General features: G+C 39.3%; 1 protein-coding gene across 1 annotated transcript; it reads left to right on the forward strand.

The window, feature by feature from the left end:
* Positions 1–3,651: 3,651 nt before the first annotated feature.
* BTG1 (BTG anti-proliferation factor 1) lies at positions 3,652–6,325 on the forward strand. The gene is made up of 2 exons (XM_063075628.1): positions 3,652–4,096; positions 5,021–6,325. Exons 1-2 carry the CDS (start codon positions 3,949–3,951, stop codon positions 5,386–5,388), a joined length of 516 nt encoding a protein of 171 aa, XP_062931698.1. The 5' UTR covers positions 3,652–3,948; the 3' UTR covers positions 5,389–6,325.
* Positions 6,326–14,403: the final 8,078 nt, after the last annotated feature.

Below are 14,403 nucleotides of genomic sequence, written 5' to 3' on the forward strand. Positions count from 1 at the left end.
TAAAACACTTAGCACAGTGCCTGATGCACTGTTAATGATATTAACCTGTATTATTATTATTGTTGTTGTTGTCAGGCAATGCCCTCCTGTTTCCTTCCACTCTCCAAACAATCCAAATCGCTTTGACAAGAAGAAACTGAATTTAGCCCAAAATCTGTGTCACCCTCTGATGGCTGGTTTTCTTATGTTTCCTGAAGCCCAGTTTACCGAAACCGAGTGTATATGTTTTAGCTTGTGCCCATGGATTCAAACCTAAGCCAAGCAAGGCATGGTGCCAGTGGGGAGGCAACTAACAGTGATCTTCTCCTCCCTGTGGGTAACCAAAAAATAAATAAATAAAAGGCACAGGTCTCTAGTCGAAGAGATAAGCCCACAAGAAAAGCTAAAGTATTTAAAGACCTAAATTAGAGCTGGAGACAAAAACAGAAGCCATTTCAATATTACCCTCTCCAATCCATTATCCTCAGGGCTTTCCGAAAAATAAATCTGATCATCTCATTTCCTACCCTCTGCTCCCCTCCACTTACCAGTTTTTCGATATGTATCCTCTTTGGTTTAAGCCTCCAACATACTCAAAGATCAGGCCTCTTTTTTCCTTCCTTTCAAGGACACCTAATCATGGGTTGTCTTCATTGGCTTAGCAGAGACCATTCACTTTTGGGGCTCCCTTACTCCCTGTTCCCCCAAATAAACACAAAAATTAATGCCTTGTCTTTACTTGCCATTAACACTCTCTAAAGAACTCTTGACTCTGTACTTGTTAGTTAAGTTTCTGGACACCTAGCACTCTCTCTGGAAGTAGGTTCACAATAAATATGATGATAATGACTCCAGTTAGCTGACTAAAAACAAGGAGACTGCCTATGGCTCCATCTGTAAGTCTCTGCCCCTGAAGGTATCTTCAAGGGAAGGTAGGGTCCAGATGGGGAAACAATACGAGACATTCGTGCTCTTATTTGATGACTTATATTGAAATCAGGGTTCATTTTTGGGATTTGTTTTCACAAAATTCCTGACTTTTAAGGGCTTGATTAGAAATTTCTAGGTTTTAGAAATTAATTAGGTGATGATACTATCAAATTTCCTGATAACAATAGTTGGACTGTCCAGTAGTTTAGCATAACAACATGAGAAAGTACCCTTATAATTCAAAAATTGTTGAGAAATACCTGCTTGTTTCCCAGATGGGAAGAGCCTGACTAAATTTCTGGAAGATGTTATTAAACATACATATGTCCAGAATTAAAAATTATTAGCAGTTAACACCGTGCACTATCTAAGGTCCGCATTTGGGACCAATATTTATTTCTGTGTTTTTTCTGAGTGTCACCTAGATCCCTCAGGTAAAGAATCATTTCTGAAATCTATTTGTCACTTAAAGAGACAATTTAAGGCAGGAAACACATATACAATTAAAAAACTCAGTGGGGGAAAAAAGAACTCCCACAAGATGTAGGTTAAACTTGCTTATTTATTACTTAATTTATTTATTTTTGTGGGTTTAACTTTCTGTTAACCCCATTCAACTGATTTTATAAAGCTTTCAGAAGGGGTTCTGCAGCTTGAAAAGATAGCTAAAAACAGTGGGGAGAACAGTGGCTTGGGAGAAGTGTGAGTTCAAATCCTAGCACTTTGCTTAATAACTTAACTATTTGTTTTGTAGATGAGTCCATTTAAGCTCACAATTATTGGGAGTCCAAGTTGGAGACCAAGCTTGGTAGAGAAAAACTTTCACTTGATTCCAAATCTCTGCTCAAATGACTGATAATGTAAGGGAAGAAGAAACAGCAGATGACTAAGGCTGGCTGGAGTTAAGGAGGAATACCAGATCTTTTTCTAGGGCTAAGGTGATTTCATGGATTCACTTTTGTTTCTCTATCTTCTTTTTGAGTAGTAAAAGAGGTTTCGTGCCCCCTGTGAAATAATTATCATGACGTATATTTTTAAGCACAGTCAAACTCTTTAAGAGTTCTAGAAGGAAAAATATATACCTTATTTACCATTAGTTTTGATGCATTGATCCAAAGAAAATTGATACTTTTGCAAAAGCCGATACTTTTAACAATACTGTTTTTAAAGTATTTATTTCGCATAGAACTGTTATGTGTTAATGAAAAAATAGCCTAGAAGTTATTCTTTCCAATCGTTTTACATATTTCATTTAAACAATAAAACTTTTTCTCCTTCTGCTTTATAAGTCATACTTCTGCTTCATTTCTATACCCTTTGGCTCAGTAAAAAAAAAAAAAACACTCAAAGTGGTGTGTTTTGCAATATTGATGACCAACTAAGCTCAGGATATTTATTTCCATCTGGTAGAGTTCAACTTCTGCTCTTGTTTGCTTTCTCCATCTGCCTGCCTCCCCTTCATCTTTTTTTTTTTTCCTCCTCCTTAATGGAGTTTGGATTAACCCTGTTTTAGGCCTAATCGTTTTCGCAGGCTCACGCCTTCTTACCGCGGTCTATTTTGTAAAGTTTTGCAAGTAGAGTTTTCAAGGCAACTTAAATGTCTACACTTAATACTTTCACAAGCTTCAAATTTTATCTTTTTTTCCTTCCAACTTTATAAAGAGCAGCAGAACTCTAAGGCTCGGACAGTACGTGGGCTAGGAAAAAAACAATCTTTGGTCTTGTGTATACACGTTTTAAAATACATTATACAGTTTTATTTTTTTTTTAAATACAGACTAAGCTTTACAAAATCCATGTTATTATATATATCTCCAGTCACTGGCTTTCCTATCCGCATTAAGCTGGATTCAGTAAGGTTTCCTTCCACTCTTCTCTCCTTTAACTCCTGAAGATACTGAAACAGCAACCACAAATGGCTCTATTAACCTATTTATTTTGCAACTAAACTTTTACAAAGACATCCCCCAACTCCTCCCTCAATCAGGGTTGAGCAGAAACGGCTCCGTGGCGTTGGCAGCACGTCTGCGAAGGGACCCGGGTTCCCTGAGGCTGCAGTCCGGATTTCTGGGCAGATTGCCCTTCGAGAGCCCGTTCCCTCCACTTTTTCCTATGTCCCCCTGGCGCGCCTCCCGCACCTCCAGAGCGGGGACCCACACCCCGCCGCGCCTCACGCTCCCTCGGCTTGAGGAGCCAGCCACCAAGATCTCGAGTGGGTACGGGATATAAACACGGAGTACGCGAGGGGGCCGGAGTGGCGAACCTGTAGCTCGATCCGAGCAGGCGGCGCGCGTGTAGACGGCCTGAGCTAGGCGGATCTTATCTACACAGCACTAACCCCCCAGGGCAAGCGGGTCCGGGCAGCACACCCTTGCAGAAGGATGCACTGGCTCAGGGCCTCCACTTGCTAAGGCAGGAAGGAGGAGCTAGGGACGGGGGCGGAGCTTTTACACGCGCACCCTCAGCTTCCTTCGTCCTCCGCCACTGCAACTGGGTCTCAGGCTGCCACTCGGGGGTTTATTTGTTTACAAGCGGATTACGTCAGCTCCTCCCCCTCCTCCCGGTCTCTGGACCCGCCCCCTGGACCCATTTCCCGCCCCCTCCGTCTCCGAATCTGCTTGCGTCACAATGGTGCGATCTCCGGATTGGCTGGGGTCGGCCGACAAGCTCTAGGTACGCCACTTCCTTTCCGCGGCGCTATAAGAAGTGCTGCACGGCGGCTGCATCTCTTCGCTCGACGGACCTGGAAATGCAACTGTTGAGTACTTCAGAGGCTGCGGAGCTGGAGGCGGAGGCGGCTGGGGAGGTCCGAGCGATGTGACCAGGCCGCCGTCGCTCGTCTCCTCTTCTCTCCTGCCGCCTCCTGTCTCGAAAGTAACTTTTTTACTCCAAAGGAAAAAAAAAAAAAAAGTAGCCGTCCTCCCTCACGCTCTTTCTCTCAGCCCTCTGACCCGTGAGGGAATCCGGGGTGGCCGCTCCGCCGTCGGGGCCGCGCCGCCGAGCCTCGGCCGCTCCGGGCCGCTCGCTCCGGCCGCCCCCATGCATCCCTTCTACTCTCGGGCTGCCACCATGATAGGCGAGATCGCTGCCGCCGTGTCCTTCATCTCCAAGTTCCTCCGCACCAAGGGGCTCACGAGCGAGCGACAGCTGCAGACCTTCAGTCAGAGCCTGCAGGAGCTGCTGGCAGGTGAGCCGGGCGCGGGGAGCGAGGGACCCCGGGGGGACGTGGACCCCACACTCCGGGCTGGGGTTGGACTGTTGGGGCGGGAAGGTTCTCTGCAGCGCCCCGGGCTGGCTGCGCTCGATTCCCGCCGCGGGACCCGGGCGGCCGCTAACGGCGGGTTCTGGTGAGGGTTTGGGGGCTGGGCTGAGGGCGCCCCCTCCCCTCGCCTGGCAAGCGGACGGGAGAAGAAAACACACACACAACAAAGAAACTAAAGCCGATCGAGGCGGGAGCTGAGGTCCGAGGACCGTCGGCGGCTATGGGGACAAAGGAGCCGCTGGGCTGGGGTTGGTTCGCCGCCCCTTCTCCCAACGCCCTCCAACCGTTGCGGGGTCGGCGGGGCGGCCTGGCCCCGGGGTGGAAGCCGCGCCACCACCCCGGACCCTGCTCGGGACGGACGTGCAGTCTTCCCGCTCCTGCTGCCCCTGCCCATTAATCATCGGATTTGTCACTGGAGCAATTACAGCCCTTCCCAGAGCGTGGTTTAGGGTTGCTTGTTTTTCTTCCCTTCGGGGTTAACAGTCCGGTGGCGCTTCGCTCCTCCAAAGCCATAAACTCTATTGTGTGCGGCTGTGGTGGGGTGGAGAAAGTAAACAGGTTCCCGCCTGGTCGCCGGTGCCCTCCGGCTCCCCGACTGGCCGAGGCTGCGCGCCTGATTCCTGTTTTGGCGGCTCAACCGGTTGGTTCCTGGAAATTGTTTTGTCCCGTATTGCTGGGTTATTTCTAAAACCCTGCCCGGTCTTTCCCCATCCCCTCACACTCAAAGTGAGTGCAATCCTGGAAATTTTAAAAAGTTGATAGTTTTCATTTTGGCTCTTCAAAGGAGCCAGTGGAAGGAGGAAACTAACGATCTAAGCTTTGTTTCTCTGTTCTTCTTTTCTTCTATAGAACATTATAAACATCACTGGTTCCCAGAAAAGCCGTGCAAGGGATCAGGTTACCGTTGTATTCGCATCAACCATAAAATGGATCCTCTGATTGGACAGGCAGCGCAGCGGATTGGACTGAGCAGTCAGGAGCTGTTCAGGCTTCTCCCAAGTGAACTCACACTCTGGGTTGACCCCTACGAAGTGTCCTACAGAATTGGAGAGGATGGTTCCATCTGTGTGCTGTATGAAGCCTCACCAGCAGGAGGTAGCACTCAAAACAGCACCAACGTGCAAATGGTAGACAGCAGAATCAGCTGTAAGGAGGAACTTCTCTTGGGCAGAACAAGCCCTTCCAAAAACTACAATATGATGACTGTATCAGGTTAAGATATAGTCTATGGATGCATCATCTTATAATGGATGGATAAATTTGATTTTTGCTTTGGGTGGGCTCCTCTTGGGGATGGATTATGGAATTTAAACCATGTCACAGCTGTGAAGATCTGGCACAAGATAGAGTGGTAAAAAATTTTTTTAAGTGACAGTGCCATAGTGTGGACAGTACCTTTCAGTGATTTAATAGCCTGTGAGTCCAAGTAAATTATCACTTTACTTGCTAGGGAGTGAAGTCCTAGGGTGTTTTTCAGTTTCTCCCAGATATTATACCTAACTTTTTACACCAATTCATTTAATGAAATTCTGTATTTCAAAGAACCTTTCTCTGCAGTAGAACTTGCAGAGGAATTTGCACTATGACACTTGAAAATTGTTGTCCTTAATCTTTTTGGCAGCTCAATAGGAAAGCTCAACGTTTTAAAACATGGTAGTACTGGAAATTTTATGACAAGACTTTTACCTAGCACTTAAATATGTATAAATGTACATAAAGACAAACTAGTAAGCATGACCTGGGGAAATGGTCAGATCTTGTATTGTGTTTTTGGCCTTGAAAGTAGCAAGTGACCAGAATCTGCCATGGGAACAGGCTTTTAAAAAGACCCTTAAAAAAGACACTGTCTCAACTGTGGTGTTAGCACCAGCCAGCTCTCTGTACATTTGCTAGCTTGTAGTTTTCTAAAACTGAGTAAACTTCTTATTTTTAGAAAGTGGAGGTCTGGTTTGTAACTTTCCTTGTACTGAATTGGGTAAAAGTCTTTTCCACAAACCACCATCTATTTTGTGAACTTTGTTAGTCATCTTTTATTTGGTAAATTATGAACTGGTGTAAATTTGTACAGTTCATGTATATTGATTGTGGCAAAGTTGTACAGATTTCTATATTTTGGATGAGAAATTTTTCTTCTCTCTATAATAAATTGTTTCTTATCTTGGCATTTTAATCAATCTCTTGTCATGATTACAGAGGTTCAGCTAAAAGGACTTTTTCTCAGAAGACAGGTTCTACAAGCTATGTGAATGTCAATTGCACACTGTCATGCTGAAAAAACATTTGATGGAGGAATGATTTGTATATACATATTTAGGTATTAGAGGAAACACGGGAGTAACACTTTTTTTAAAAAACAAGTCAAAACATGGACACATCACAGGCTAATAATGATCTCATGAAAATGAGGATAACAGACAAAGGTAACATCTACCAAAAAAGTGATATTCAAAGGATTATATTTCATTGCTTCCCTGTGGAAGTGAAGATATATGTTCCATTTTGGCCCACCTTTGAAAAACAATTATTTTGCCCCATGGATTCCTTGTTCAATTAGAAAATCCCCAGGGGCAGGTGAACCATAGTCATAAAGAACAGGCTAATCACTGCAGAGAAATTGGTTGCTTTTTGCTTTTCATCACCTGCAAGATTTACATAAAAATCACTTAAGCTGGAATTCAACAAAAGGTATGTTTATGAACTTTTATTCTCAGAAGTTGAAATGCTGACTTTTTTTATTCCTCATTTTCAGACTTATTGCTGATAAATTCTAAGAACCTAAATGAACTTTAAGAAAGCTCTAATGTTGGTTACTCCACCACCCCACATAATAAAAGACTTGCTGGTAATTTGGTAGTCGAGGATAACATGGTTTTTCAGTGGAAATTGAAAATGAAAAAATTTGAGTTTTGCTCTACACAGTTAAGTAACTTACCATGCAGTGGCTTTAAAAAAAAATTTTTTTTATGGTATACATGTAAACGTGTTCACACTGAAAATATACAATCCAAATTACTAAAGTAGTTACTTGAAATCAGTAATCCCAAATTTGAGAATATATTTCTACCTGTAAAATTAAATTATTCTGATTTTGTAGACTACACAGGAATTTAGAGCTAAACATGTAGGTATTTAGAATACAAATGATGCGTGTGTACTTTATTGGCAGGCTATTCTTGGGAGTTTGAATTCTTATAATGGCAACACAAGGACTGTTGCTAAATTGTTAATGGTTCTATTTTTCAATCTGTCCTGTGAAAAGCCCCTCAGTTTTTAAAATTTGAATTACAATAAAAACAAGTGTTAGTACAGTTTTTAAACTGGTTTCACCCCAACTGCAATTGTTTACCGACTGCATTTCATCTAGTAACTCCTTTGAAGCTATGTAACTGGTAAAGCTTTGCATACTAAATCACTGGGGCCAAAGGAAAGTGAGGATGACTTCAAGACAGTTGAGGAATATATTTTAGTAACTAAAACTTTTTTGGTCATAAAAACCTTTTCTCAAGTACAGAATTGTTTTTGAAAATCTTGACATCAAACTTCTTGGTACTTTAAAGAATTTGGTGGGAAGAGAACTTAATGTTAATTTTAGAGTTCAGGTGATGTCTGGCATGTGAAAAGCTGTTTATTAAGCAGTTCTTTAAAAGGCTTGCAAACATCACTCTAGCATCCAGCTGTTTCCTGTGACATTAACCTTAGATTCCCCAGACAATTGAGCTGAGCCTATGTGTGCAGTACACTAGCTGTTTGATATTTCTTGTTCACTGCTTCTGGGGAATGTTTTGCCTAGCTGTTTGGACAAAAACACAAGTGTCTGCTGTATGCACATGCAGATGTGTGCCAGATCTCTGCATGTAGTCATTTATACCAGTTATGTATTTTTTTCTTCTAGTGGTATAATTTTAAAAGGTTTTACACTGCCTGAGTTAAAAAATAAGTTTATTGGAAAATCTTTTAAGAAAAGATGACTACTTTCAAAATCATTAGTTGCCATTGGCACCAGGAATTCATTGTTACGACTGGCAATATTTGAAGAATGTTACTTTCTAAGCTTTAACAGGTAGTTTTAAAATTATTTCCTTCTCTCCAAATGTAAGTGGTGTCTCACTCTGTAATGCTGAAACAAGGTTTGAAGTGGATTGTATACCAAGAGTTATTCTAGTTCATGCAGAATAATGTGTGGGAATCACATGTCCTTACTCTTATTCGTAATATTTCTTTAATAACAGACGGAAAAGGCTGCCAGAAAATGGCTTTCTGGTACAATTGCACAAATGGTTTCCTTAAGTCACTATAACTCACATGTTGCAAGTAATTAATTTTGTATAGTGTAGATGTTATAGATTATGGAACTGGCCTACAAGTTAAAAGGAAGGAAGCAGTATTCTTGACGTCTAGTGTTTAATGACTAAAGGTTTCCAGACACCCTTTAATCTTAAGAACAAATAAATATGCTATTAGACTTTTCCCTGGGTGATTTTTAACATTTCTGATACTTTCTCTCCTCCTCCTTTACAGAAGAGAAGTGTGATACCTGAAGTCCTTTTTTTTTTTTTTTTTTGAAGCTGTATTTTGCATATGGAAGTTAAAAGATATTTCCTTTCCCCTTTTCACTCCTGTTTCAGATGGTGTGATAAGATATTCTTGATAAGCTATATGGAGAGAATTTGTCAGTAGTTTTATCTAAGAACAGGGGACTTCAAAAAGGATATCTTGGATTGCCTAAAGCTGAATAGATTTTTTTATTTATCTGAAGGAATGGTATACAGACTGCAAATGGTTTAGACATTTCTCAGTCTTTGCAGTTGAACTTTTATATATGGCTGCTGTCAGTATAGTAGTTTATTTTTGTGTTTGGAATATAATATAGCAGTATTAAAAAATTCTTTTTATAATAGTGTAGTTTATACTACTCACCAGACTAAGCTGCTTTAACTGAGTTCTTAAATCATTTATTTTAATACAAGAGTACTTAAAAAAGTTTGTGAAAAAAATGGAATTGAAAAGTAATATGAATCTTTCAATGAACTTTTTGTAGTACCCTGTATCTATAGATCTTTCTGTTTTTTGCTGAGACTAGCAAAGTGAAGAAACATTGTTCAGCAAGATACTAAATTTTGTATTTTTGAGATGCTCCTAAACAAGTAAGCCTCAAATTGTATTAATAGTGAGGGTGTATACCATTTGCTCAATAATTTGTGGAGTATAATTGGTACCCATTTTTTTGATTACAGTTTTAAATTGGTTTATCAATTTCTTTTTGTGTTGCTTAATGTGTCAAACATAGGAATAAAAAAAATGGTAAGGCTTTGATTCTGAGGATTCCATTTTTTTTTTTTTTTTTTTTTTTTTAATGCTTCCTATTATCTCATGGCTGAATAATCTTAAGAAACATTTTGGATTTAAACTTCTAACTTTTTATGACCATGATATTTATCATTTTAGTGTTGAAGATGCAGTGTTCTTTAGGGAGTTTTGTCTGCTTATAGGGAGCACTGATGCTGAAGGATGAAATGGTTTGAGTCTAGGTTTGGATAAAAAGGGTAAAGATGAGGGAAAATGAAAAGTGGAAAACTTAGCTGAGAAGGGAGGAATATAAAGGTTTGGTGATAAAAATTCATTTGCTGTGGTAATAGGTGTGTACATCAAGAAAGGCTTGTACAGCACAATCTTTTGGTGGAGAGTTTGGGAATCACTACTGTAGGATTCTGCAATTCATGAATCTGGGGCAAAGCCTGCACTCAATTTGTTTCTGTGAACATGCAGGTCAAAGTGGTAGTATAAGTTTATGGCCATATGGTTGGAAACTAACCCTTGGGGGAGGTATGAATGGGAAGCATAATAAAGCATACTGAAAGTGTTTTTAAAGAAATTCAAACACAGTGGTTATGCCTTTGTCTCTGAGTATTTTATAAAAGGAGTATATTTTTTAAGCTGTCTGTTATAAACTACTTAGTAATTATAGCCTCTCCTTATACCTTTAAGTTGTGAAGGCCATTTGTGACCCCATTTCTAGTAACAGAAGAGTGATTAAGTGTAGGCCAGTCATCCAGCATCACAATAGGGATCTCTAGATGGGAAAAGTTGAGTTAACTGGATTCCTGTGTTTGGAAAATATTTCATCAAACACCACTCAAAATTTCAAATTGTAATATTGGTAGAAGACATATTCACCCATGGGTACATTTGCTTTGAATGATTCTCTAGATGGTCATGTCCAATTAATTTATGTCATTCTTTTTAAATATTTTTACATGTGTTTTCATGTGTATGCAAAAGCACATAGTACATTTTATAAACAAATATAACATTTTAGAAACAAATATACATAAATTGGGGATACACTGAAAATTTTATTGATGGGGTACATGATGTTTCTTTAGATTATCACTAGTAGTTGAGTGTTCTCCCAAGAATAACTTGTAATTATTATGTTCTTTAAGTGATGTCTTAAAAATGAGAAGCTGTTTTAGCAATACAAAGAAGGTTGCTTATATAATTTTAGCTTATCTGCATAAATACTTATTTATAAAATTAAGTTGTCTTTTTTTTACAGCCAACAGATATCCCAAATTAAGTGCACCAGTTCAAAAGTCTATATGCTCTTATGTATCTATGTGTTGCTATGTGTTAAAATTCACATTTTATGTTTCTAGAAATTTTCTTTTAAAATGTTAGGGTCTTTGTAACATTGATATGCATGGTTGTAAGAGAACTGAATTATCGAAGTTGCAGATAATTGATCAAATTAATTTTAGCAATTATGCTTTAGCCAGAAGTATCTTTTCCCTCTTGTTCTAAGCCATCCCTAAATTTTTAGAAGAAAACATGACTAACAAATTGGACTTGGAGAGTTTATAAATAGGCATATGCCTAAAATGATTAGACTTGACAATTGTGGTATAGCCAGGATTGAATACATTTTCTAGCTTTCTTGATTTACAGCAGTTTTGTCTCCTCAACTCAATAGACTAAATGGAGTTGTATTTCCTATAAATTACACTTGTGAGCCTTCACGTTAACAAAATATATTCTTATTCAACCTTCCAAAAACTGGGTGAAGTTGGCAGGTAAGCTAGTATTTTTTTTTATTTTCATTTTATGGATAGAATACTGAGGCTAAGAGAGTTTAAGTAATTTGCCCCAAAGCCAAACAGCTAGTAAACAGCTAATTCACAACTTGAACTCAGGCCTTTCTGACCCCAGAACCCAAGCTACTAACTGTTGGTATATTATGTTGTATGATTTATTTACCTTGTTTTATGTGTTGGAACATGCGTTTTAAGTTGTCATTGCTAGTTGGCCATCTTGATCATTTTCAGCCTTGAAACTTTCTCCATGCCCGGGATACATATAACTGTTTACAACTAGGCTTCTTTCTTTGAGAGGCAGTTGGGATTTAGTGTAAAGAATACTAGTTTTAGACTCAAAGGAGTGACTTGGAATCCTGGCCTGTACCAGCTTGTGACTTCAGGCCAGTTACTTAGTTTCTCTGAACTCATCACTCTGTATGTAGAAATGGGGATAAACAAATTTGTCATTAAGATCAAAGAAACATGAAAACATGTAACCAATGAGTGGTTGAATTCTTGGAATTTGAATATCCTATCATGGAGGCCATTTAAGTATAGCAGACTGTTTTCTTGGCTTTTTGAAAATTTGATTATAGTATGATTGTGTTTGGAGTTTCTTGAAACTCTGCTTTAGCCAATAGCAAGAAAAGTGCTTGTGTTTTTGAAATAGTATAGGAAGGAAAGTGCTCCCCCGTTTTGAAGCATGGAAATACAGATAAACCAGGCCTTGCATATTTACTTTACAGACTTTGCTGAGCTGGGTCCTTAATATGGCAAGATTAACCTATTTTCTGAGTAAAAAAAAAGGAATCCTTTAGATCCTTTGTCTGTATTGTCTTCAGATACCTGAAGTTGAGAGATGGAGTAATGCTACCACATACGTACGACAATGTAGCCCGGTAAAAGCATGTTTGCATCCATTATATTGTTAAATCCTCATGACAACTCTTTGCTGTATGAAGTAAGTTGACTTTTCCCAGGGTTTGCAGTCCTTCAAGCCATTTGTATTTGGCCATACTTGTGCAAGAGATTTTCAAACAGTGGTTTTCAAACAGAACTCTGGTTCTCAATCTCTTCTTAATCTAGAGTGGTGTGAGCACTTCCTTTACTGCAAAGAAAACAGCCTTTTTATTCCTTTACTGCAAAGCAAACAGCCTTTTTATAAGGTATCAGTCTGGATTTGAATTTCTTCTTGTGATGTAACCTGATGCAACGTTTGCTTGAATCCCTAATAATGTAATTGATTTCCCCTAGTCAGTCATAAATGAGTCAGAGAACACAGATTCTTTTTTTGGTTTAAACTCAAGTCAGTTTTTCTATGTGAAGATAGCCTTATGGTAGCTTGCTGCTGGGTTATATAGCTTTACCACATACCTCAAGTGAAGTAGATAATCAGTTAGCAGAGCTTTGTGCCAATTTATTTTGCTATGCTATAGGAAACAAAGGGCCCTATTCTCAACTTCAAGAGGCTTATAGGCAAAATTCGCTTTGACCCTTTCAGAAGTCTTGCATCTTAAAGCCCCTGTATGAGTCAGGCCCTGCTTGGAGTTGTGTGTAGTCTTATAAATCGGTCAGTGTGCTCCTAAAAATGTTTAAGATTGTGATGTAAGAGTTTAGAACTAATTAAAACAAAGTTTAGATGGCCAGTGTTGTCAGAATAGTTATCCCTTGAGACAGTAGTTATGGTTGTAGAGTTAAGGATGGAGTGCTTATGTAATATTGAAACATTAGATACAGCTCTTTCCCCCTAACTCCCAGATTCTTGTGTTTTCCCCACTACACTTTAAGTCTATAAATTCTCTAAGTCTCCTTGGGTTTTTTTCTCATGGTTAAAATATGACTGGTGTTTCTTCCTGTATCTATCAACTATATCTCTCACATTCAGTAAACACGTACTTATTGACAAATACTTATTGGGTCCCTTTATGTGCCAAGTACTGTGCTAAGCACTGAGGTTGCAAACATAATCACTGTCCCTGCCCTCAAGGAGCTTAGAGCCTAGTGGCAGAGAGAGAGTTACCAAACAAATGTAAAAGTTGGACTGGATCTGAAACATGCAAAGGCAAGGAAAGTGGTGAGGTGGTATCATAAGAGCTGCAATAGAGAGGTATGACTGCCATAGAAAAGTTTCCCAGAGGAAGGGACACTTGAGCTGAGATCTGTTGTATGAGTAGGGTTTTAAGTGGAGAAGACAGGCCAAAGAACAGTATGCACAGACTCTGGCTGGAGAGTGATTGTTAATGGAAGAGGTTGGACAAAGACTAGCACAACTGGGGTGGGGGGTCGATTAAAGGCAGTGAAGCCAATTGTGGGGCTTTATAGGTACAGTGACCATATAATTTGATCAATAAATTTATCAACCAAACTATGACACTGGAGAGTAAAAGGGGTGCTATTAATGATTAAACACAGACTATAGGCATCAGCCAGGACATAACAGCCATCTCTCTTTTATAGGCCATGATAACAGTATTATCTCTTTATGGCCTTGGCAACCAGCAGTGTGTCTACTTCCTAGTGAACATATCAAGGAGTTAGAACAGCTTATTCAGTCCAAAAGAGACCCAAACAAAAAAGAGTGTGTTTTCTAGACTGCTACATTGTATGATTTGGTCTGGTATAGATATTAAGAACTATTTCATGTTTAAAGGTTTGGCATGAAAAAACAGGTTTTAATGTGATCTGCTAGATTAGAATCACTTTCATGGTGTATGAAACAACACAATTCAAACATATTTTGAATGTTTTCCACATTTTTTTGTTATAGCACTTGTCATTTTTTGCAAAGAATTTTTGTTTAAATATAATTAAAAAATAGTTTCATTCCAGGTTTACATTTTGAGTGTAAGTACCTCCTGGACATAACTTTCAAGGTATGAGCTGCTTAGATTTTTTTTCTCTAAATTGATGTAAAAATCTATACAGTTAAATGCATAGAGTTCAAGGAATTTTGCATACCCTTATAATGCACACCCTGATCAAGAGATAGAACATTTCTTCCACTCCAGAAAATTCCCTTTGGGGGCACTTAAAATTTGATTAAGAAATATTATTGTAGAGCCAGGACTCAAATTAGCAATGAGTTGTTTTTCCTCTCCTTTTGTAACTTTATTTTTGCTTCCTAAACATGCGGCAATGGTTACTTTAAACGTGAAACAA

This window comes from Cynocephalus volans, chromosome 12 (assembly GCF_027409185.1).
Source record: "Cynocephalus volans isolate mCynVol1 chromosome 12, mCynVol1.pri, whole genome shotgun sequence".
Classification (NCBI taxonomy): domain Eukaryota; kingdom Metazoa; phylum Chordata; class Mammalia; order Dermoptera; family Cynocephalidae; genus Cynocephalus; species Cynocephalus volans.